This window comes from Synchiropus splendidus, chromosome 10 (assembly GCF_027744825.2).
Source record: "Synchiropus splendidus isolate RoL2022-P1 chromosome 10, RoL_Sspl_1.0, whole genome shotgun sequence".
Lineage (NCBI taxonomy): Eukaryota > Metazoa > Chordata > Actinopteri > Syngnathiformes > Callionymidae > Synchiropus > Synchiropus splendidus.
Window position 1 is genome coordinate 10,188,617 of NC_071343.1, and position 24,510 is coordinate 10,213,126.

At 43.9% G+C, this 24,510-nt stretch overlaps 2 protein-coding genes across 3 annotated transcripts; one reads left to right on the forward strand and one right to left on the reverse strand.

Annotated features, from left to right (window-relative positions):
• Positions 1–28: 28 nt before the first annotated feature.
• si:ch211-67e16.4 (uncharacterized) lies at positions 29–4,860 on the forward strand. 2 transcript variants are annotated; one of them, XM_053877671.1, is made up of 10 exons: positions 29–191; positions 500–977; positions 1,443–1,535; positions 1,604–1,803; positions 2,723–2,845; positions 2,924–3,011; positions 3,081–3,262; positions 3,329–3,409; positions 3,988–4,063; positions 4,149–4,860. In XM_053877671.1, exons 2-10 carry the CDS (start codon positions 536–538, stop codon positions 4,298–4,300), a joined length of 1,437 nt encoding a protein of 478 aa, XP_053733646.1. In that variant the 5' UTR covers positions 29–191; positions 500–535; the 3' UTR covers positions 4,301–4,860. The 2 variants fall into 2 exon arrangements, with proteins under 2 accessions (XP_053733646.1, XP_053733645.1); XM_053877670.1 differs by having other exon boundaries at positions 29–187; positions 4,149–4,859.
• On the reverse strand, positions 4,349–23,722 carry fer1l6 (fer-1 like family member 6). Its single transcript, XM_053877669.1, has 45 exons — positions 23,609–23,722; positions 20,338–20,423; positions 20,067–20,178; positions 19,893–19,947; positions 19,618–19,749; positions 19,483–19,545; positions 18,678–18,756; positions 18,454–18,610; positions 18,142–18,328; positions 17,927–18,028; positions 17,675–17,765; positions 17,493–17,610; positions 17,188–17,422; positions 16,643–16,751; positions 16,184–16,415; positions 14,904–15,024; positions 14,725–14,825; positions 14,555–14,657; positions 14,353–14,472; positions 14,133–14,285; positions 13,898–14,069; positions 13,275–13,399; positions 13,046–13,180; positions 12,341–12,490; positions 12,157–12,264; positions 11,279–11,341; positions 11,107–11,205; positions 10,834–11,044; positions 10,122–10,231; positions 9,887–10,012; positions 9,731–9,767; positions 8,106–8,200; positions 7,898–8,026; positions 7,664–7,798; positions 7,453–7,580; positions 6,972–7,142; positions 6,745–6,899; positions 6,537–6,679; positions 6,386–6,474; positions 6,229–6,327; positions 6,028–6,148; positions 5,843–5,963; positions 5,614–5,771; positions 5,120–5,220; positions 4,349–4,806 (listed from the first exon to the last, which is right to left on the reverse strand). The coding sequence occupies exons 1-45, from the start codon at positions 23,623–23,625 to the stop codon at positions 4,626–4,628; spliced, it is 5,535 nt and encodes a 1,844-aa protein (XP_053733644.1). The 5' UTR covers positions 23,626–23,722; the 3' UTR covers positions 4,349–4,625.
• Positions 23,723–24,510: the final 788 nt, after the last annotated feature.

Sequence of the window (24,510 nt, forward strand, 5' to 3'; positions counted from 1 at the left end):
GCGCACCATGTGATCCATACAACAGCGAAGAAAACCAACAAGCGGAAGAATCGGGTGTTTGTCAATAATAGTACGAAAGACAAATGTGCTGTTGGTCACCGTTCTTTACCATAAGAGCGTTTTTCTCGCTTTTACCGGCACTGCGGGATTTTTAGCGTCTTCAAAACAAGAACGTCGCCATCATAACGCAAGTATATCCTGATAACGGTGGAACTACAGACCGTCAGTCTTGTTTGTCGTTGTCCGGATGCAAAACGCTACACCAATGATTTTTAATTTTTTTAAGCGTAATACATGTTAAGAGGGAAAGGGATGCGAATTCGATATTATGGTGCATTTCGCTTTTACATTGTCTGTTACTGTGTTGTTTTCATGTTAGTTGTACACGTTTCTAAGGTGTATTCAGTCTTAAGGTTTTTAATTTGACTTCAGTGACTGTAGACATTTGAAGACATGATTTATTTACCGAATGTTGTGTATTTGTTAATGTATGTTCCAGGTCCAAGTGTGATCGACTGTCTTCGGGTCAAAGGCCATGGACGTCAGCATTGCTGTGTCGCTGATCCGGGGTCAGATGGGCACAGTGGTGGAGCGGGCGGTGAACGGTGCGGTGGAGACCGTGCTGGCGGAGATGCTGAAGGTCGTGGGAGTCAAGTTTGAGGAGCTGAAGGCACAAGTGGCCCTGATGAAGAGAGACATGCTCACGCTGCAGAGGGAGAAGGTTCTGAAGGAGAAGGAGAACGAAAACGTCCGGGCCAAGCTGCGATACACTGAGCTCAAGCTGAAGTACTACAGACAAGGAGTGGAGGAGGAGCTGCAGCAGAGGGCCTCATCCGCCAACCTGGTCCGAGTACAGCAGCCCCTGTTCCCCCTGGTGCACATAGACGGAGCCGGACAGTCCTCCACCGATGCATCGCCCTCTTGTTCAACTCACACCACGAATGCTGCAGAGGAACTAGAAGCAAGAAAACACCAACGTAATGGCATCATCAAGTTAACTTGAGGCCAAAATATCAATGTATATAAACTTATTTTTTAGAAACAATGTAGTGGGACAAGTCTAAGTTTTTCATATCATGTTTTCTTTTCTGAATCAGAATCAGAAAAACTTTATTTATTCCGATGGAAAGTTTGTTTGTGACTCGACAAAAATATAGATAAATAAAATACATAAAATGTAAAATATAAATTACAAAATACCTAATTTAATAGTGTAGGAAAGAGGAAAAGAAGGCTATGCACTTAGTGCACATTAAAACAGACAATGGAAGCGGGCTATGTACAATGTGCAAAAAATAAAAACTGATTGAGATGAAGAAAATGTGCCCAAAAAAATCTTTCATGTTTTTTTTTGTTTTATGTGAAAAATCCATTATTATAGTCATGGTGACTAATCATTTGACACGTCCACCTCTGACTTTTCTTTGTGTCCCTACTCCCAGAATGCATCTCTCCTGCAAGCCGACATGTTGTCCAAGTTGGCAGTCGTTCAGAGGAGAGAGTGGAGGTCTCCGACTCAAGTGACGCCCAGACAGGTTGTTAACTGGAGAAGAGATAGTGATGAAGAGGTCTTGATGGAGCTGAACTGTCTGTGTGTCTGTAGATGTGACGTGTTCCTCGCAGCCCGTGGTTGTACTGAGCAACGATGCGGAGCAGGATGACGACTGTGAGTGGACCCTCACAGAGCAGCCGCACACTGGCAACGTGAACGTCAGGGTGGTTCCTCTGACTGTCCAGAACCAGCAGCCCATCGCTGATGGTCCTTCTCTAGCTGAGAGCCCTCAAACATTCTCAACCTCTCAGGTGAACAGTCTTGTGCATGGGTCACATCTAGTGATGGGGCGTCATATGAGCATTTGGACACAATGACACACTGTGTCGATACTGTGTCACTGAATACTGACTATGAAACGTGATGGAAAAAAATCTCAAGTAACAAGGACGAAATGAACCATAAAATGTTCAGTGGAAGCAAGGATATTAGGAAGTGCAGATGTGGCATGAACCCCATAAAAAATCCTTTTACATGCATTTTATTTGAATAGATATCATCATAAAACTATGGACCAAACATCGAAGATGAAAAGGCAATTCATTTCTAAATATGTTTTGAATTTTCTTTCAACAAATTTTGAGGAAAATACAAAAATGACAAATGAAAAGAAGAAACACACGGTCGCACTTAATTTAAGCCCTTGCATCCATATTGTGTTATTCCATATCTTTAAATCATGTGAACATGTATCATATGAAAATGTAAGTGAAAACGATGTGAATGAGGATGCGTGTGGACTTTTTATTTATTTATTTATTTTTTATTCAAAATTTTCTAAATTAAGTCTGTTGCGTGTCTCGCAAAAAATAATGTGAAGCGTGAACTAAGTGTTACCTTAAAATTAATTTGAATTCAAATGGACCAAGACAAGTCGAAAATCTGAGACAAACTGGGTAAAAGAGATTGAAAGAAAAACATTATTCTCCGATAAGACATCTAAATGGTCCCACACGGCAGACGACTTGCGTTTCCCTTGGAGCTGCCTGCTAGATCCACAAACTATAAGGAACTGTGAGGTTAGATTGTTTCAGTACTTGCATCCTGTGGTTCCTTATAAACACAGTTTGCTGAGTCAACAGTTCATGGATACAACCGGCGCATCGCTGTTGTGGTCAGTCACATCTCTCAGTGTTGTTTATCAAGTGCCTTTCTGTGGATGCGCTGCAGGTGAAGCAGGAGGAGGACGACCAGGTCATCTGCATCAAGGAGGAGCCGGAGGAGGAGCAGGAGGTGATGTCCTCGGTGTTGCTGGACCCTCAGCTCCGACAGAGCCACGTGTCCGACCCTGAGGTCCGGTGGGATGTCGACATACGGGCTTACGATTAACTTGACAGTCAAAGAGTGATCTTTTTTTTTTTTCTTTCCCAGAATCAGATATCGGTCCCCGACTGGTGCGGCCCTCCATCAAATCAGAGGAATCGAACCACCGTCTTCAACGCACCAGCTCAGACCTCAGGTGAGCACAGAGACAATCTGCTTGTTCTTTGAAACCAAGGTTTGATTCCTGAACCTATTTTTCTGGTAGAGTCCTCTGCCGTCTTCCCTCCAGGGCACCCGGCCCCTCCCCGGCAGATGGTGCGTTCGTGGCCCAAAGACCTGACTCTTTACGAGGAGTACAAGCTGCGCAGGAACGAGCTTCGCCGGAGGAACCTGAACAGACGACGAGAGCTGGAAAAGACGCTGCCGCAGCCGCTGCTCGCCGACATGGTCAGTGGCGCTGCTCGCCTCAACGTACAGGAGGAAGTGACCCCAGCTGACGTGTCTGTCTTGCAGCTGCGGGACCGCAGAGAGAAGACCCGCCTCAGGGTCGCCCGCTGGAGGGCGAAAAGGAAACTGCAGGCGTGTCTTGACCAGGTCCGTCATTGACCGCGGTGACATGGCGGCGCCGAATTATGAACCAACCAACCAACCAATGAGTCTGTTTATATAACATTTTTGTCCTGGTGAATGAACTGATCCTCTCACAAGTGAACAGGACAGTCATGTCATGTCTTGTCAACAATTTTTAAAGATTATTTTCTGAATGCCTCACCTATTTAATTTCAGTTTGTTTGGTATGAAGACGTGTTTGTTTTTCCAGTCTAGCTAATAAAAAATGTTTTTTTAGTTTAGTTTTTTTTTTAAAAGCTTTCCACTAAAATGCTTTTGTTTTTCATTACTAAACATATGATTTATTTTCCCTTTGTCAGGTGTTTGTCTGACTATCTATACGTGTTGTTTAAATTATGATATTATTTGTCCAACACTCAGATGCTTCCATGGTTAATTGATGACCCGAACAAGCACAGGATTGTTTACATGGTGTTGTGTAAATAATTGAGCAAGAAGCTGCAGCTCGTGAAGCTCATTCACAAGAAGAGTCTGTTAAATACTGGATCAGTTTCTCAGGAAGATACCATGTCGCTCATCTCCTTGTCCCTCTGTGTTTGTAGGCTCAAGGTGGCGCTGCAGCTCTGTCTCAGACGGGTTTTCCCACCAGCACCCAGCAGCCAATAAAATCACCTGGCGGTAAGAAACCACCCAACACAACCGGAACAATACAACCACCTGGACTGAGAGTTCTGTCAAAATAAATCCTTATTCTCCGTTCCAGCCTCCACTTCCTCTGCACCGCTCGCCTTCATCAGCCCTTCCACTTCACAGCAGAGAGGCATAAACGTGACTCAGGTCAACCAGCACACAGTGACGTCATCGTCCTACCAACACATCAACACTTTCCCCAACGCGGACACGGTCTTGCAGTGACGGTGCTTGACTGAAGAAAAAAAAAATCATCCTATTTAAGTGTTTTAATATTGAACTCACGTTACAAACAACAATGTGTAAATATTTCTGATAATATTAAACATACAACAGAGAGACAGGACAGTTTTTCTTTGCATAAATAGACAAGAAAATGTGACAAAGTTGTGCAAGACTATGTTGTTGTGAGGACTCTTGGCTGCTCAGTCTTGTCAGAATTAAAAGCAAATTCAATGCTGATAAATATTATGTCCCCATCTTGGGACAAATAAAGGAGTATTGCATCTTATCTTGTTTTATATAAGCGTGACTCCTGGTGGTGTGTGTGTTACCCGCTGACCATCTTCTGAGAGATGGCGCCGGGCAGTGTGTAGAAGAGTAGAACCAGGAAGAGCGCTGTGATGAGCAGCAGCAGACCGATGATGATGTACTTCTTGTAGTTCTTCCACAGCAGGTTTAGGAAACACTTCAAGGGGTTTGTGAACCAGGAGAAGGAGGTGTCCGGGCGACTGTGGGGGAGGGACACAAGTCCATGTCAACACATACCGTCCGCAGTAAAAAGATAAAATGGCTTACTTGTACAGTCCGAAACCCACATGTAACATTGATAACCAAAGTGAGATGCAGCATTTGCCAAAACATACCTTTGATAATCTATCAACATTAAACGCTCAACAAATACACTCTACAAAAATGCACCTGTTATATATTGTCTATTTTTGATGACTATTCACCTCATAACAATCTGACATGTACCACTCAACTAAACATCAACATGATAGTGTCAGCCCCAAACACCACTGCCTCAGAATCATGACTTACTTTGGTGGGGGCAGCGGCTCGGGCTCTTTCCGTGCTCTTCCCACAGGTTGCTTCTCTGCTTCCTCGGCTGTCACCAGATGGAACTCTGCTTCCACTTTCCCCTGAACACACGCACACAGAAGGTATAGGGGGCGCTCTCACATGTAGTGGATTATAAAACCTAATGTAGTAAATGTTTGTTCTGTATTATTTGATTGTATTGAAATAATATTTAAATATTGGGGGGATATGTCAAAGACATGTGTGTGTGTACATGCATTAATAATTTTGTGTGGACCAATATCTGACAGGACACTGATCTTAGCAGGACATTTTGTTTTGCGCTGACATTTTGGCCGGCCCATATTTTGAGGGTAAAAATGCTATCATTGGGTTTCAGTTTGGTTCAGAGTCCTGGTTGAGGTTTAGGGTGAGAGGCTGGGGAAAGGGTCATGGCAATGAGGAACCGGCAAAAGTCCTAACGCGGATAGACGAGAACGTGGGTGTGTGCACACCGTCAGCTCTCCAGACTTGACGAAGGGCCACCATCCTCTGGCTCTCTTCTGCTGGAAGATGGAGATTCTCTCTGTGCCGTCGGTGAACATCTCAGGGTTACAGAACTTCACTGTTTTAGCTCCTCGTGGGAAACTGTGAAGGTCCAGCTCCACCGTGCCTGAATGGAAACACGGTGTTGAACACAACAAATTCACAACTACACACTCTGGCGCAGGAGGGGTCACGTACCCAGGAAGTCGTCAGCAGACAGAGTGTCGTAGTCCCACACCTGTAGCATGAGGATGGCTGGAAGCTTCTGCTCCGACTTGTCTAGACAGAAGATGCTCTCCCTCTTGGTGACCACCACCACCTGAGTGGACAGAGAGTGTTTACAGAGACTGGAGATGATCTGGTGACCAGAGTGAGTGGAGGACCTTCTCAGCAGGGAGGTAGAAGAAGGGGAAGACGAAGCGCCAGTTGAAGTTCCCTTCTCCAGTCAGGGAATTGTGGTGGACATCTGTCTCCTGCCGGTCGTCCTCCAGACCTTTCAACCACCTGGAGGCCAGAAGGTCAGTCAAACACAAGGCTACATTTGGAACATCTAGACTGTGCTGAGCGGCATCTGTGGTGCTTGCCCTTTGACGTAGATGTCACTGTAGGGCTGGTTGGTCAGGATGCTGGTGTCCTCCAGAATCACATCCTCCGTGTTCCAGATGATGATCCGGAGCTCGTACCTGCACGTGTGACGTTACCATCTTCTCGCATTTCCTGCCTGGAAAGCTGGCCACTCACCCTTTCGGTTTCCTGGGCGAGATGTCCGCTGCAGGTCCAGGCAGAGGAAGGTCCATGGGAAACATCTCCACCCACATCTGAACTTGACCCTAGAGACGAATGTGGAGGTGAGAATGTTGCAGTCAACCAACACCTCCGGTGCTGGGGTCACCTGGTCCATCCCGGGACGTGTCTTGTTGAAAAGAGTTCGGGTCTCGATGTGTTCCGGCACTAGTTTGCAGCCCACAACAGGTATCTCAGACCAGCGGTGGAGGATCTTCAGAGACAGCTGCTCGTACGACTCCACTGGCTGGTCTGACCGAGACGAGCGCAACATTACGACCATCTGAAGCAACATCTCGCTGCACTCATTGTTCTACCTTCGTTCATGAAGAGCGTCTTGCCCGTGAAGACCTTGTCGGCCACGGTGATCCTCCCTGGGCTGAAGTCCGGTGGGTCCAGGTTGTTGTCCTTGCAGAGCTTGGCCAGCAGCTCAGACGGCTTCAGACAATCTCTCCAGGCGTTGTAGCCCTCGCTGAGAGGAGAAGCACCAGGCTGAAGCGGCGTTCTTCACCAACACGGAAGGTCAGCGCCGGGAGAAACTCACAGGCTGTACTCGGTCGGCAGTCCACACGTGGCCCTGTGGCGGCTGTAGAACCGGTTCTCCAGGTCAATGCGAGTCTCTCCGATCAGGTCGTCGCCCCCCACCAAGTCGAAATCATAGATCAGCAAGGTCAGCAGAGATTCTTTGGGGAACGTCACTTGCATCTCAAAGGACCTGAAACAAAAGCAAACTGCGTAAACTACCCAGCCGTATCAAGACAGGGTTGGCGGCTCATCCATTCATCATCAGCGGCTGGTCCCAGTGCGCCAGGTTTAGCGAGAGCAGCAGCCAATCCCAGCTGACTACGGGCCAGAAACAATGTGTGTCAAATACTACTGTGGTTAGTTAACTTGTGTTCTGCAATAGAGTTTAAAATGGGGTCACATGACTTCTTGGAAGATACAGTGACAGTGAGATGAATGAAACACAACTAGCCAAAACAGTTTTTTTAGGTTTTGCATTGAGGGATATTTCCTGGTTTTACCTTCCAAAAACTGGGTTGAGCTGTTTGGGGATGTAGTTGTCTCTGTCCTTGATTTCATTCTTGCCTACTCGTATCACTATGTAAGGATCCGCCTTCCCGTCTGGGTCAGCCGGGTGGAGGTTGGTGGCCTGGAAATGCATTTGTGAGAAGCCATAGAGTAAAGAGACATGAAGGTAGGAAGGAAATGTTTGCAGGAGGAAGCGGTACTCACCGAAACTATGTAAATTCGGAGCAGAACTTGCATTGGCGTGTTGGAGGGGATCCCGCGGCTGACCCTGTAGCTGCCCAGCACCCGGTCATGAGTCCACTTCCGTTCGTCGCTCAGCTTGTAGAGGCAGAAGCGACCCTGAGCAAATCCAATAGCACCGACAAAGTTAACGCTAGGTTCAGGTTTCACATCTTTTCGAAACACGCAAGAACTAATTCGTGAGATGATCCTACACACCTTAAACTTTCCGACAAATCTCTCTGCCGCCCCGTGGTCTTGGTCGTTGGCTCTCCCCCTGAAAAGCTCATACGTGCTGACCCAGTCATCGAAGGGAGAAAACTCAGCCTCCAGCTCTTTGTTGTACAGCTGAACAGGATGGCAGTCAGAAAAAATAGACACAAAACAAGCAACACAAAACTCTGTAGTTCACTTATCAAGTGTGTACCTGCAACGTGGCCAGTTTGGGCAGCTGAGGCAGGGTCGCCGCCGGGATTATCTTCTTGCTTTTCTTCTTCTTATCTACATCAGATGAGCTGCGGACTGCAGAGATACACAACACAGACATAAGAACGCATCATGTTGTGCTACAATCACAGTCCCTACTGCAGGCTGGGATTTCAAAACCCAACATGCCTGTAAAACCCCCATATATCACAGTTCTGTTCTTCTCAAACACGCCGCCACCCAGGAGCTTCCTGACAACAGGTCATGCTTCCATTGAACCCGGACAAACACACAACCTGAACCCGGGAGGTCGCACAGTCCTTACCCAGAGACTTTATTCCAACGTTGAGCAAACCTTGGATCGACGAAGCTGCAATATACACAACAGTGTGTTTGTGGGTCAGGGTGGGACCCGCTTTGCCTCCCAGAGCTTAAATGAGTCATGAAACGCCTTCCAGGACTTTTGCTTCATTCTCACCTCTCAGGTGGCAAATTAAGGTATGACGCTTTCACAAAGTGACGTCAAATAATGTAAATTTGAGGTGAAAAAAAAAAATGGAATTCTGGCACATTTGAATTAGAGGTGGAGAAATGTTGGGCATCACATGAGGATTGTTCACACCAATCCTTCCCTTCACTGCTTCTTTTACCTGGTACTAGTGATGGGCCGGTGAGGCTTCATGAAACAGTGTCATAATCCTCAGAGCACACTCTCCCTCTTATATCTGTGGTGTCGAACAGCCATTTAAAAAGATGTGTGCGCCCCCTTCTGAACACTGACTCATGAAGACTCACTACCTGGTACCACCATCTCCAATAGTATTAGTCCAGCATACGCCCTGTTTCTCCTCCCAATACATCGAAATATGGGTCTCACTTCTGTGAATTGGTCACCGAACCTCTCGACAAAAAATGTTCCGCTGATATACCTGTTCTCCTTTGACCTCACCCCTGATGAAAACCTGAGCATCTTCAACAGATCCCCTCCGTCAGTCACCTGCCCCCTATTCTACCCTGCCTGCACTCTCCTCTTCACCTTCATCTAGTACTCGGCAACAAGTAGTAGTATACTTGAACTCACCAGCTTTCACTTCATCCACCCCTACATCTTCACTGTTCCTCACAAAAACATTCACCATAAAAAAAAAAGACTTAAATGCATTTGTTATGGAGAAAGATGTAAAACTGTTGAACCATCTAAAGTTTTAACATTAACAAATCAACAGTCAAACAAAAAAACAGGCATGAAAACCGATCGACAAAGAAAAAATAATTGACTCAAAAGAGAAAATAAATAATATATAAAAATAATAATAATAATTCAGCTTTAAGGATTTCATTTTTAACTCAAAGACTCGAGAAGATGAATAGAAATCAGTCTAAGAGCTCTGATCCAGGAGGTTTCTACAGTTGTGAGTGGTACAGATCTCCTGCAAAATGAGTCCCTGACACATTGGGGCACATCTCTGTTGAGAATATGGAGGCCAAGAAATGTAATAACCCTTTAGCAAGACTGAAGGAATGGTGGAAAACAGAAGTGCCGGTGATCAGAACAGCACAGGGGTTTGTGAAAGTGACTTTGTTGAGCACCAACTCTCGGCAAGTTGCACCAATTCCACTGCTTACCTTTATCATCGGAGGACGGTTCCTCTGTCAGTTTGGTCTGCAAGAAACACAATCTCAATTTTAAAACAAAAAAAATGGAGGAGGAGACTGAAGCACTTATTCTCTGCCTTACTTTTACTAAACAGATGATAAATGTTAGAATCACCGAAACCCAACCTTCTGTTTCTCCACTGATGCGTAGTACTTTGACCACCAGTCGATGACGCACTCTGCTGACTCATCCACGATGGTCCGCCGTCTCCTCTTGGTGGAGCGGGAATGTTCCCTCTTCGAATGCTTGGACTGACAAACCACACACAGTAGAGTTTTATTAAAGAGCACCAGCCTGAAAAAGGTCTTCACTGGCTCATTCGCTTTGAGACGTGACGCCAGATTATGACTTGCAATTCACCTTTCTGCCTTCAGTGTCTGATTTTTGACGTGGAGCAAGGGGGTCGGGGGCAGGGTCAGGGTCCACAGTGACCAGGAAATCCTGACTTGTTCCTGCTTGCTGAGACGTGCCTGTCAGTGGAAAGACAAACAAGAAGATGCTTCAGTCTAAGTTGGGTTAGACAGACCCCAGACATATTGACACACAGAGTCCAGAGTATCTAGTGGTCTTGTCTGCATCCCTCAAGTCTTGTCTAGTCTGAGCACTTAAAGCCCTGCTCCTGTCTGTGTTGCAAATGTTCATGCAGATCTTGGTTTCCATAAGGATATTTTGGCGTCTGCTTGATCTTTTGTCGTCCATCTGCTGCCTCTTATAACATCTGATCATGTGTTTAGTCTCAGCAATAGAATGTCTTGTTGCTAAGTCCGATTTAAATGCAAAGGTCTTCATTGAATTCTTCCCCTGACCCTAATACCCTTTTACCTTCACTCCAAAAAGTCGTCCCTTGTTTTCTTCTTCAGCCTTGTTTTAAGTCTATCAATTGGGTAAAGGTTCCGGTCTTGGCCTCCTAAAAATGTGGACTATTCTAGACCTCTTCACAACCAAACCTCTTGGCTGTCTAGCAAGGAAACATGTCTTTATTCCAAGTCTTTGCTTCAGTCTTGTGCTGAAGTCCAGCATTCGTCCTGGTCTTGAGTTTAGAAACACATGACAAACACCACTAGAAACAGACCTGCCACTTTGAGCTGCTCCTCTTTCACAGGTGGCACAGTAGCTGTCGGCTTGGGCTTCAGCGATTGAGGAAGAGGCGGCGGTGGCGTGTACTTGAAGCCCTTCAGGTTGTTCAGTATGTGATTGCCAACCAGCGTGCTGCGACCGAAGGCCCGCCAGTCCACCACCGTGATGCTGAGTGGAGGATGGAGGTGCTCGTTCTCTGGCAGCTCCTGCAAGCACAGCGTTTAATCCTTCTCCTGCCATAGTTCTCTCCTGAGCAAGTACAAGTTACCAGCTCGATGGTGTCGACCAGCGTCGGGAAGTTGGGATTGGACTTGTACTTCTGGATGACGGACGAGCGGAGCGTTTTGCCTGCACACTCGATAAACACCTGAGAGCCCAAGTGGACAAGATGAAACAGCCAGGCCTCACACGCCTCTAAGCTTGGAGGTATTGGTGAGCACCTGAGGTCGATCGACCGTGAGCAGCTGGACCTTCTTCAGTTCTCTGAGTCCCCAGAACAAAACCTGGTTCAAGGTGAAAGACAGAGATTAGAGTTCGCTCACACCAAAGTCTGAGCCTCGGTGACAAACATTTCAATGTTCACATGGTTCTTTTTGATGTCGGGGCCCAACTTTCCCAGAACAAATGGGCCCGGGGCCCATTCAAGTAATAGAACTGATTCATTACTTTTCATTTCATTTGTGATCCATAACCATATTTAGTCTACTGACACGTAAACAAACCAAAACCTTGTGAAATTATATGATCATCACAAACATATTCATCAAATTTAGTTAAAAAAAAAAAAATTATATATATGTATATATATATATATATATATATATATATATATATATATATATATATATATATATATATATATATATATATATATATATATATATATATATATATGTATATATATATATATATATATATATATATATATATATATATATCCTCAATGCAAACTGTTGAAAAAAAATAGAATAACTGAATACAATTCTCAATAAATAATTATAATAACACCATGTATAAATATCAGAAAATAAAATTTGTATATTTTATTTAAACTCCAAACAAGATACAAATGAAGTGTAAATAAAAGTATTGCCACATAAATTTTCCAAACTGCTTCAACAGATGCTTTCATGAACAGTTTTTAAAGTTGGGGTCACTTTCTTTATCATTTTTGCTTTTCACAAACTTCTCCATCGTTGTGAACTATCACAGATTTGCAGCTGTCAAGTCAATTCAGTGACACACTAGCGTCACCATATGTGGCTCATGTAGTAAAACTGAGCGTGGAAAACACTAACACAAACAAAGAGGTAAAGACCTCGAGTCTGTAGGTGCTCAGGACTGGCCGGATGTTTCTCGGGACTGCATAGATTCCTCCATCTCTCGGCTCTAACGGAGGCAAAATCTGCTGCCCGGATTTTGGAACCTGCATTAAAGTGGAGTGTCAGAAAACATGGTAATCACGGACGCTCAGTGGCACCTGCTGTCACGGTGCCGCTCACCTCCACCAGCTCAAAAGCAGCCAGCAAGTCTCCGCCTGACTGGCTGCCGAGGTGTAGCGGACTGTACTTGAGTGTTGGAGGACGATATGACTCGGAGCTCAGCACCACCTCCGGGATCGTCACTGTGGAGCCCAGGTACTCTGACTTACCCTGGGTGAAATAAAACAACAAAGCTTTATAAAGTCATGGTGTGATAGTTATTTAGAAGCAAATTTTGATTCTGCCTTCTATAAGATCTGCATTTGAATCTCTAACACTCCATTGTCACGTTCTTCAATGTCTTGGTCCAGACTCCTGAGGGTCAAGACCAAGACTTGATCTTCCTTCCTTCTAAAATGAGTTGAAAAGTCGTTCTGCGGTCTCCCCTGATTCTTATTTTCAATTGCCAGGAAAGCCCGGGGTGACATTTGGCGCAGAGAAGAAGTCCAGGGACTTGGAGGACTTGCTTGGACTCGTTCATGAACCCAGACATCCACCAAGTTACTTGGAGAGAATGAAATTTCCAGACCCACTGATGTGACTCTTCTGATCAATGCGACTTCTGTGTGTTCAAACTATTCCAATGAAACCTCAAATCATTTTTAAAGAGCGCCACCTAGAAAGCTTTTTATCTTCCCTGACTATCTCTATCAAATCTTAAAGCCTTGGTCTCACTTTCGTATGTGAGTCAGGGACATTGGCGTCAGAGACAACAGGAAACCGTACCAGAGCATCATCGTCGTAAACTTCGATGAGGATTCGTGGAGGCTCTTCCTTGATGAACTGCGGATCGCCGCTGATGCAGATCCGACTCATGGACAAACACTGGTTCCACGTTGGGCTGAGCGTCTGGTTAATGATCTGAAAGACACCAGCGGTACCAACAGACTGTTTCCATCCACGATGCGACCAAAACGTATATCAAACCAAGGAGCTGCTGACTGTTTCCACTTACGTTTGTGGTCAGACTATGAGATAAGAAAGTGACCCGCGCAAAGGGGTCCGACAGACCGCTGGCGTCGGCTGCAATCAGACCACGGGCCTGGTACATGTGACACCGGAGCTGGAACTGCCGTTGCTCTAGAGAGACACAGCATGAAGCATTTGTGACACAGCTGTGTGAGTCCAGCAGATCGGTTCAGCCCACCGTTTTTATGGACGACCTAAGTGGATTTTCAGACACAGAATGGTTCATGGTCCATGACTTGAGTTACAGTTAAAAAGTAGACTTTTTAACTGTCTAAAAATCTTTTTTTTCCGATTTGCCTGGGCGTAATGACCCCTGACTATTTCATGACACTCATGAAAGAAAAGCACTGAGAAAGCACAGACCTCTGCCAAGCAGCTTCATTCCACCCACAACGCAAACTTGCTATGTTAAGGAATGCTGTAACAAAATTCCTGGATCGGTGATCTGGATCGGTCCCAAATTTAAATTAGTTCCCTATCCTGTTTCACATATTTCCTGGTCAAAATCCTTACATTACTTTTCATGTCATTTTGAACACAGCCGAACTAACAGACGTACACCAAACGTAACCTTCTTGGCGGACAAAAAAGTTGAAGGCAGAAAGTCACCTGCGCAGACCAGGTGAGTGGGGGGATTGTTGGGGTCGCCCCCTGCAGTGGTGGGCGTGAAGCCGGGAGGCAGGTCGTCCAGCACGTGTATGGCATCTTCACAAGTGCCCAACCACAGGAAGGCGTCCACCACCGCCTGCACAGCCAAACCGGAGCTGCGCTTCCCTGAAGGCTGAACACAACCAGGTTGCTTCTCCCGTAGTTGGCAAATTTGTTGTTTCTGCAGTTCCCTCACCCTCAAGAAAAGTGTCATGACCTTCCCGCAGTGGACCCCTCTGGCCTCCTCGTTCTCACAGTAGAGCAGGTCCCGGGCCCGGATGCGAGCGTGAGCGATGCGCTTGTTGTTGCTCAGCAGCCACACAAAGACGTCGGGGATGGTGTGCTGGGGCTGCGGAGGCACACCACCAGTCAAGTCACCTCTCAACTTATCTGTCCAGGCAAGGTGGGCTCTGTACCTCCTCCACCAAGAAGCGGAGCTTTTGCGTGAGTTTCCTGGCCTCCTGCATCATTTTCTTCATGGCAGCAGCTTTTCTCTTCCTGGTCATCAGAGTGTGCCCTTCCTCAATCAAGCTCTCCTACAAATATCACCGTATTAGACCTCAGTGGCGGAGAGCACTGATCCCAACAGGAGTCCTTTATTTGTGTGGTGTCTCTCACCAGTTCTTGTTTGCACATGATGATGCGTTTCTTGTCCAGCTGCGTCATGTAAGTGGACTTCTGCTGGGCCCTCAGCTCTTCCTCTGCTTCCTCAATGATGAGCCTGAGGACACACACACCTCTCAACTCTCCCGTCGAGAAGATCAGGCTGAAGCTCTGAGTCAGGTTACTTGGCGTCAGCGGTGAATTCCTTGATGGCCCTCTTGATCATCTCCTCGGCGCCTGGTTCTCCCTTCTGGTTCAGCTCCTCTGCCTTTGCTATACTCTCTTCCTGAAATTCCCAAAAAGGCACCGCACAAATGAGGTTGACTGATGTTGTTGAAGGAAGAGTAGAGAGAAGTTTGCCGACCAGCAGAGAGGCAATGTCCTCCAGCATGTTGGCCGTATGCAGTCGGTAGGTTCGGTCTTCCCACTGACTCAAAATGCTGATGCAGGGCTTTTGCTTCTCCAGTGGCAAATACATGAAGTACCTGTCATCAAACAAATGGATTCTTAAAAAATAAATGCTTTCTTGGTGGATGTTTCATGCTGTTTTTCTAATAAAATTCATTCATGGAAGTGTCTTGTCTTTTTAATGCATGTCCAATTTTAACCCTATGATGCCATGCTAAGTGATTTATGAGCAATTCCTTTTGTTTTTGGTGTAGTTTGTCTCCTGATATTCATAAATAAAGCGCCCTGTTTTTGTTTTCTGTTGCTTTTTCAAGGTAGTTTGTCTTTGACACTGTGACTTGTTTGTTTCAAATAAGTTTTCCCCATTATATTCTTTAATTAAGTCTCTTGTTTCTTTTGTATTTGTTGTTGTTTTATGTTTATTTTCTTCATTTTTTAATGTAGTTTTCTCCTAATATGCTTCAATGAAGTGGTTTTAATTAGTTTGTTTTAATGTAGTTTTTCCAACTGATGTTCTTTTATAAAACAACTTGTTTGTTAGTTCTTCATTTGGCTTCAATTATAGTTTTGTCCTAATATTCTTTCATAAAATGTCTAGTTTCTTTTATGTTTTGGATTATTTTTCTTGCTTTTTTTAATGTAGTTTTCTCCTAATATTCTTTCATACAGTGTATTGTTTCTTCTTTGTTTTGGATTTTTTCTTGCTTTTTAATGTAGTTTTCTCTGCATATCTTCAATAACGCGACTTGTTTGTTTTGTTAGTTTGTTTTTGTGAAAGTGTCTTGTTTTTTTTTTTCTTTTGTTAATTAGGCGGGGTATGTTGCTTTCATAATGCGTTTTTTCCCACTGATATTCTTTAACAAAGCAACTTGTTTTTCTTGTTTTTTAATGTAGTTTTCCCCTAATATTCTAAGTGTCTTGTTTCTTCTTTGTTTTGGATTTTTTTTTTTTTTTTTTTGCTTTTTAAATGTAGTTTTCTCCTAATATTTTTTCATACAGTGTCTTGTGTCTTCTTTGTTTTGGATTTTTTCTTGCTTTTTTTAATGAATTTTTGTTGGATATCTTCAATAAAGTGACTTGTTTCTTTTGTGAGTTTTGTTTGTTTTAGTGAAAGCGTCTTTTTTGTTTTGTTTTTTTGGTGGGGTCATTGGGCCCACTGATATTCTTTCATAAAGCAACTTGTTTTTTTCAATGTACTTTTCTCCTATTGTTCTTCAATAAAGCGTTCTAACTCACCTGTTCCCGCTAACGGTGACAGGTCTCTCGGGAGGCGTAGTCGACTTGGAGGTCCAGCTAGTGTCACCAGTCTCTCTGCTCAAAAGCGGGGAGGATGGGTTGGACGGCGACAGATTGGGAGAGAGACCGTCATCGGAGTCCGTTACATCCAGGACTTTCCTCCTGATGGCCGGACTAGTCACAGGCAAGTTGGTCTGCTGACCCGTGGGCTCGTGCACGTTACCATAGTTACCTAAGAGCAGAAAAGAGCGTGAAAGATAATCTGTCAGGTACTGATGGAGGAGGTTCATGAAACAGTGTTGTAATATTAACAGCACGCCAGATGAAATGTTTAAACCCAGAGCGCCACCTTGTGAGCTGAGAAGATGAGCACGCCGTTTCATGAAGCCCCAACGCCCCATTGTGACTGTGGGGGGGGGGGAGAAGAGCAAGAACAGAAGAACAAATTCAGCCACTCACCGATTGAGAACTCGAAGCTGATGGGTTTGTCCCCGATCTTTCTGTCAATCATCGTGGCTTCAAACAGGGCACCGAACAGCAGGTAGCTTGTTATGTTGTTGCTCGTGGCCTGGATAAAGCACAATAATAAAGTTTTTACTCATTTTAAACAGGTTGTTGTTTAGATTGTGCTAGTTCACAGGACCACTGGTCCTATTCTGGTAGGTCTGAGAGAGGAGGTCTACTTGTCTATATTTCAAAAATCTAAATATCACTCAGAACCAAACAGTCGCACCACGTTAATCTTTAATATATGGTGCTTGAATAATGGTAAAGAACAAGAACAAGAACAAGAACAAGAACAAGAACAAGAACAAGAACAAGAACAAGAATAAGAACAAGAACAAGAACAAGAACTATATCTATAATATATATATATATATATATATATATATATATATATATATATATATATATATATATATATATATATATATATATACTTTATAGCAGCTAGTTCATCTCGACTTCTTCGAGAATTCATTTTTTTGTCTCATGAATCTCACCACCGAGGAAGGCTCCACAGGCAGAACCTCTGGGGCTACGACTCCTTTTCCTTTGTCGTCATCTGGACTTCCTCCTGCTGATCCTCCGGCTCCTCCAGCTGGAGCTTTACCGTCCTTCCCACCAGGTTTCCCTGGTTTGTCCTTTGCACTTTTCATCAAGGGGCTCGCTTTGGACACTGAGGCGGTCCCTCCTCCAGACATGATTTCTACCGACAGCTCAATGAAGAGTCGACCCCTGGCGACACCAACATCATCAGGGTGGTCATAATACATCCTTTTTTTTTCAATTTTCTCACACCACTCACCTGTAGGAGACGCCTCGTCTGATTCCTTCGTTCAGCTCAGCTGTATCGTCGCCCAGAGAAGCGTTCCTGGAGGAACCATAAAGGTTGATCCAGGCTGGGCCGAAGGTCGGCAAAAAACCTGCAACGCACAGAAACAAGAAAGTGTGAACCGCAGTAAACTTCATTTCATCAAACCTTCTTACCCTTGTCTCCATCTTGTTCATTGGAGATGCATTTCAGGTCAATGTAGTGAGTCCCTATGGCAACATCGTTCATGCTGCCCTCATCCCAAACCTGAGGAGGAGTCCAGTTGTACTTGTGAACAACATTTCCGATACTTTGCCGATACAGTCACAACCTAATGTAGTATTCTTACGGAACATAACAAAGGAGACTACTGATCGGCAAAAACTCCATAAAGAGAACTGCACATTTGTGGGTGAAAACTTTCATACTTGGATCTTTAGGCGCCGGCACAGAGGAGGAAACATCTCGGTGAAGACAATCTGTTCGTTCCACACTGGATCTGCGCTGGACTTCTGCGTGGATGTGCGACCCTGAGAAGTGAGCGTCATTTAGCCCAGCAGATGCACACAAGGTTGCCGTAGCTAGAAAAAGGTTGAAAAACACTGGCCTAATGGACTGAATCAGCAGGTTGTCACCGACTCACCACTTGTTTGAAGAAGCTGACCACTACGTACGGGTCCACGAGCGCCGTGTTGTCACCGATGAATGCTTTGGTGACATTGGCCATGAGGCCGGAGTTGTTGCGGGGCAGACTCTCGGCCTTGTACACCTTCACTGAGAACCGAGCCCAGGGCCGCTCGGAGGGAAACCCCTCCGGTATCAGCAGGTTCCTTTGGGAAGTCACAAACATTGGTCAAGCTTTGGTTCCAATGGAAACTATCAGCTGGTCATAATGTTATGTCCAATCAGTGTTTTTTGTTACAGAGATAACGTTAGACATGAAACGCTGCTGTACTTGTCGATCTGCTCCTCAGAGTCATGAGTCTTTGCGCCCGGTTGCACGGCGTCGCCCTTCGCCGTCACTGAGATGTCACACTTGACGTAACCTTTGATGCCGGTGCTGATGTCGGCCGGGTTGGTCAGCATGGCCCACTTATTCACAAACTGCCGACCTGACGGAGAGAGGGCGTCACAGAAGGAGTTGGAGGACGACCCTGCTGAGTCATCAAAGAAAGTCACCAGGCTGTCTGTAGACAGTCCAGACGTCCAGCTTGAAGGAGCCGATGGTGTAACTCTTCAGTATCTTGGAGTGGATCACCTGGGGAGGAACACAAGTCTGAAATACACACTTCATCTCAGTCCTTCAGGGCTGTGTGAGGTTACTATTGGATGGACGAATGAAGCTCCAAGCAAACGTGACTTGAACTGCATTTCAGTGGAACAAAAATGGCTCTGAGAGCATAGTATTTGTACCAATAACTGAGTCAGTAAATTTGCAGTCTCATCTATAAATAGTGCAAAACTTTCTTTCTTTCTACCGTAGACATCCATCTATTTTGGAACTTGAAGAAGAAACCAAGTAAAATGATCCTTGAAGGCTGAGCCTCTCTGGTACCTTTCTGCCAAAGATCGTCTTGTTTTCAGTACAAAAATGTGTGGCTGTTACTGGGTTCACTCTGGGTACAAACGCCTGACAGGTTGGAGTTGAAATCTACCTTCAAATGTGTTGCTCAATCGTGTTTGTATTGGTGAAGCAAACATCATTTTCACATATTTATGAAAGTGTACTCTGTCTTTCTTTCTTCCTGTGGCAATAAAAACACAATTCATCCCCGAAAAAATAACAATGAAGGATTCTTCTTGAACTGCATTTTTCTTGCACATTATTTCTAAGCTCTCTTGTATGGCTTCTTTGCACTTTATAGTATTATTTCTTTTGTAATTTATTGTGATATGTTGTGTACAGAGCATGTTACGAACACAATTTCCTTTGGGTTTAATAAAGTTTTCTGTTCTGTTCTGTGTTATTTTTGATGCCACTCACCGTCAGTTTGATAACTTTGTCGAAGAACAGCTCTTTGATGGCAAAGAAGTCAAAAACAAAATACTGAGAAGGGAGAAAGACAGAGAGTCAACAGCGTTCATGGGTGAGTCGAGGGAAAAGATTCCCATCTGGGACCTCATTATAAAACGGAGCATTGGTTCCTTCTTTGACGGACGTCTGCTTCTTCTCGTCCCCGATCTCGATGACGACACTCGGGTCGATGTTCTCGCCCACCAGCTGCCTCGCCTCCGTGATGTTGATGGCGATCTGGAGACGGGGGAAGATACCGACAAACCACCGATTATTCATTTAGTTCATAATTTTCATTCTTTAACTCGGAAACAATTCATAGGATTAAAAAAAAATAAGATCTTTTGGTAATAATTCAGCGACGTCACAGAGCCACTTACTTGAAAACTTTGTGGTTTCGGTTCATCTGCCTGGATGCAGGTTTTCAGTTTGGACCTGTGACAGAGGCACAGAACACTTCTCCACTGAGATGCAGTTTGTTACAAACATTATTTCCGATATTTGTAACGTGGCACAACTCATTTGTTGGACTCCATCAAAGCGTGACCACTTGCCTCCTCGTGTTTGGGACGACTGGGGACTCTTCTGCCGCGCTCTCCTGAGGACCCTCCAGGGAGTCGCCTTTCAGCAGCGGCACAACTTCACGTGGAACCTCTGGATCTGTTTCTGTGGAGACATTTTTAGTGGAGGTGGGATTCATTCAGGTCACCTGTATAGATCTGGAGCCACATCATAGTGACTTTGCTCAGGACGAATATAGACATATAGAGAATGATGTCCATATCCTCGTGTGTCCGCCTGCATGCATGAGTGCACGAGTCTCACCTCGAGCTCCTGCGTTCTCCAGCACCAGGCCCTGTTTCCCTTTCTTCTTCCTCTTCAGCTTCAGACCGAGCACGATCTTGGCCTTCCTGCGGACCAAACACGCTCAGAAACGTTAAAAACGAAAAGTCGGTTCTCTGCCGAGAACCATGGACTGTGACGAAGTTGAACAGAGACGATACAGATACAAAATACAAATAAAAATACTTCACTCAGGTGCAAAGCCATATACATTTATCCCTTTACTACAGCACATTTTCAGTGTCCTTTTTTTGTTTCTGTAAATTTTAACATGGATTTATTGTGTAGATTTTTGTTGTTAAATTTTGTAGCTACATTTTAATGATGTTTTTCAGAGAACCAATATCAGGTGTGCCACATTATATACAATGTGATGTCATAACCAAAACATCCATGATGAAGAAAAAGTGATGGAGATGGATGGAAAAGTGAAAAACTTCAGGATGGAATTTGAGTTGGTGCATCACTGGAACACTTCCACTTTGCAATCCAAATCAAAGTAATGCCTTAGTTCCACTTTCTCTCTTTACGTCACTCACGTCGACCAAGAGCTGGAGACTGTTTCAACAGTTTGGCTTAAGAATGACTTCAAAACATGAGGATTTGCTCCACTGTTTGGTTGAGCAGGCAGTGAAGGGGGGCAGCAGCTCTGCTGCTGAATATCGTGGAGTTTCACTCTTGCATCCAGAGACTCATCACCCCTGGATCAATATCACTTGTGCTTCACAACCACAATGACTGACTCCCAAAATCCCAAGATCAAAGTCGTGTTTCAACTTGTTGATCAACAATGAGAGCAGCTGCCATCATGTCTCCAGATTAATACACAGGAAGGTTAAGTTGAGAGCAAACAGAGGAGAGATGGAAGCGAATGTTGACGCCTCAAAGTTCAGTCACTTAATAACCCCAGTTAAAATGAAACTTCTACATCAGAAAAGGCAGCAATAGTAGCTCAATTTATTTTAAACAATTAATGCATCTTAATGTTGGATGTCTTTTTTTGTCATACAATTTTATCATTTATGTACCATTAATAAACTACACCTTGAAAACCAAACTTTGCTGCTCACATACGGAATATAAAAATAAAAATATAGTTGATTTTAAAGAAACAACTGAAGTTAACTTTAATTTTTTTAAAGTGTGCAACCAAACATGAATAAATACTTAAAATAAAATAAAAGTTAAAGAGAATGAAAATACTGCATGCGTTTGACCAATATGAATGAAGGACATATTTTAATCTTTGTTGCTTGTTCATTTTTACAATAATATCCCAGGATAGATGATAATACCAGTACACACATAATTATTTAATTACTGCTTTTGACTCACATAAAAAGAGTCACGATCTCAGACACAACCGCAGGTTGACCTAAAGTGCTAAATACCGATTTAGCTGATGTTAGCGATGAATTGCGAAGTCGAAGGATGGTCTCACCGGGGGTTGGCTGGCTCCATTTCGTTCCCGTAAGTGACCCGTGGCCTGTCGAGAGCTAATCCTTCTGGGAGGCCCGGTGACCCACTAAGTTCAGAATCTACCGGGTGCCCTGCAGCAGCTCCCATCTTTTTTTTTTTTTGAAAAAAAAAACTCCTCCCGCTGTCATGTAGCAGGACGGAACAGTAAACAAGCATGTACAAACATCCACGCCTGTGTATAAAACCATTTCCAAATACAAGAACCGATGCTTTCGTCCTCGTGTTGAGCTACTGACTGGTTCGGCTGCTTCCTCAGGGACTGGAGAGGAAGTCGGATGCCTTTAGTGGTGCCGTTTTATCGGGGAATATTAGACAGAATTAAGGACACCTGGAATGGAACGTTGGAATAAACAATCTTTAAGTTGCCGCGGATTTTAGGATTCACTAACCAATAAGCTTGATATTTGTTGGACTTGTTTAGTGTTTCTAAATGTGCTTCAAATCATCCAGTTTCCAAATAAATGCCGTAAGAATTATTGTTGAATTTTCCCGCTGTCGGACAAATAATCTAAAAATAAAGTGACTAGAGTTCAGTTTCTGCATCTTCTTTTTAGAAAAAAATCGAACTAAGCATCAGACGCTTAAAATACAAAGCACCTTATTATACACTTCTTCTCGACCTGACGAACTCCAGGCGACTGTGTTTCCACTGTGCGGTTTCTGTTGCTCGACAGTTTCGAGGTGGGGTTTAGAAGATTCCTTGACGGCACTTGTTAGTGTTTTCTAGTTGAGTTGTGTCCTTGGTTTCTGTCAATACAGGTTTCTTCCCACCATTCAATACGTGACATAAGTGGACGTGTGGTGCAGCTACGTGTGCTAATGTGTTAGCAACACCTCAGTGAAGTCAGCACAACCTTATTAAACATAAAGTGAACAGCAAATGTGACAATAACCTGTTGAGTGTGTGAACGCCGCCAACACACACGTGAAAACATGTTTGAGGAGAGTCATGTCACTCAGTAAAGTTTAATCACACAGACATGCTAACAAGGAGCCACGCGAGAGCAGATGTAACAAGACCAAGATTTTTTTTTTTTATTTTAGATCATGTTTCACATTCAGAAATACTTTTACATAAACGTTTGACAACTATTTAACGTGTGACTTTTTCTTTGTCACTACACTTGTAGGAGTTTTAGCACGTTTTCCTCTGAATTTTAGCGAGTTACATAGCCAGTGTCTGATAGCATTTTCAAGCGTTAGCTTAGCAACAAATATCTAAAGCTGAGACGTCGAGCTAACTTTATTTTTAGCACAAAAGATTTGAGAGATATGTTTTTTATTCAATATATTTTGAACAAAATATGTCATATTTTCCTCCGAGATTATTCTGTGATGAAAAGCTTTATGGATTTAGAATCGGAAACAAAGATACACACTACTCAATACATATTTTTTGAAAATGAAAATTTTGTTCTACCTCAAAATATGGGATTTCAGGGAGCCCCTTAAGGGCTGCTATATGATATGACCCTTGTTTGCCTCATGGGGTCATATTAAAAAAAAACAAAAAACTTCCTATTCGAAAATGTTTTTAATTTTATTTTTTATTTAGAACTGTATTTTTTTCTCTTCCAAGCACATCAATTTCCCCAAAATGTGACATCAGCTTGCTCTATTGATAAATGAGTTTGTTGTTTGTCTGATCAGATTTTTTTCGGCAATAATCCCAAACTCACACAGCAGCGAAACTGGTTCCAGTTTGAAGAAAGAAGAGCAATAATCCTGTTGACTGAGCGTCTAGAAAAACAGCCGTACGTCGTCAGGTTCTTACCGGAATGCGGGGTCCATCGTGGCAGACGGCGCTCACTGCTCGGCTCCACCGGCGTTTGCTTCACCTCTCCGTCTACATGCGATGACTCAGAGAGTCCACAGTGATGCAGAGAGGCCTCCACTGACTGGAAGTCTGGCTGTTTGCTCAGAGAAGATGCAGACGGAGGATTGTGTAACACATTCACCATCACCATAAAATATCGGCTCGACTATTTGCGAGGACCCGGAATGTGGCGCGAAAGTGAAGCCATTTGCTCGACACAACAGAAGCAACTGGAAAAAGTGAAATGGAAAAGTGAACATTAAGATGTGCGGCGTGTACTTGTGCGTGAGAGCTCATGTGACCAGGATGTGAGAAAGTGGCAGAGTTAACAAATCCACCTCAAGTCAACACGGCAGTCAAGCCAGGGTCACACCCAGACTGGCTTCCTCTCATTCAACAGTGACGACGCTCAAACGTTGTCATGTCAAACTGACATCCAGAGATCATAAAAACAATGTCACCACAGTCGACCTCGAGCAGCTGAGGTGATGAGAAACTCGAAATCTGTTGGCTACCTACCGTTCCAAAACGTCTTGATCAGTCAGGTTTTAAGTAAATCACTGGCAAGTTAGGATTTTTATTTAGATAGATAGAAAAATTACTGGATATTCAACACCCCTTGTAATGGGTTTAAGTGTAAAATATTCATGTACATTGAGAATTTTTGGGAGACGATCCATGGTAAACCCGGGTGTATCTTTTATTTTTTTCAAGCCTTTATCAAAAAAAAAGTTAAAAAGTATTAATAAAATGCATAAGATGACAGAACAATTATATAAAGTCACTAATATTAAAGTGAATTGTCCATAAACTAAGGCAGAATATCTTGAGAAAAATTAATACAGTTTAACTAAATAATA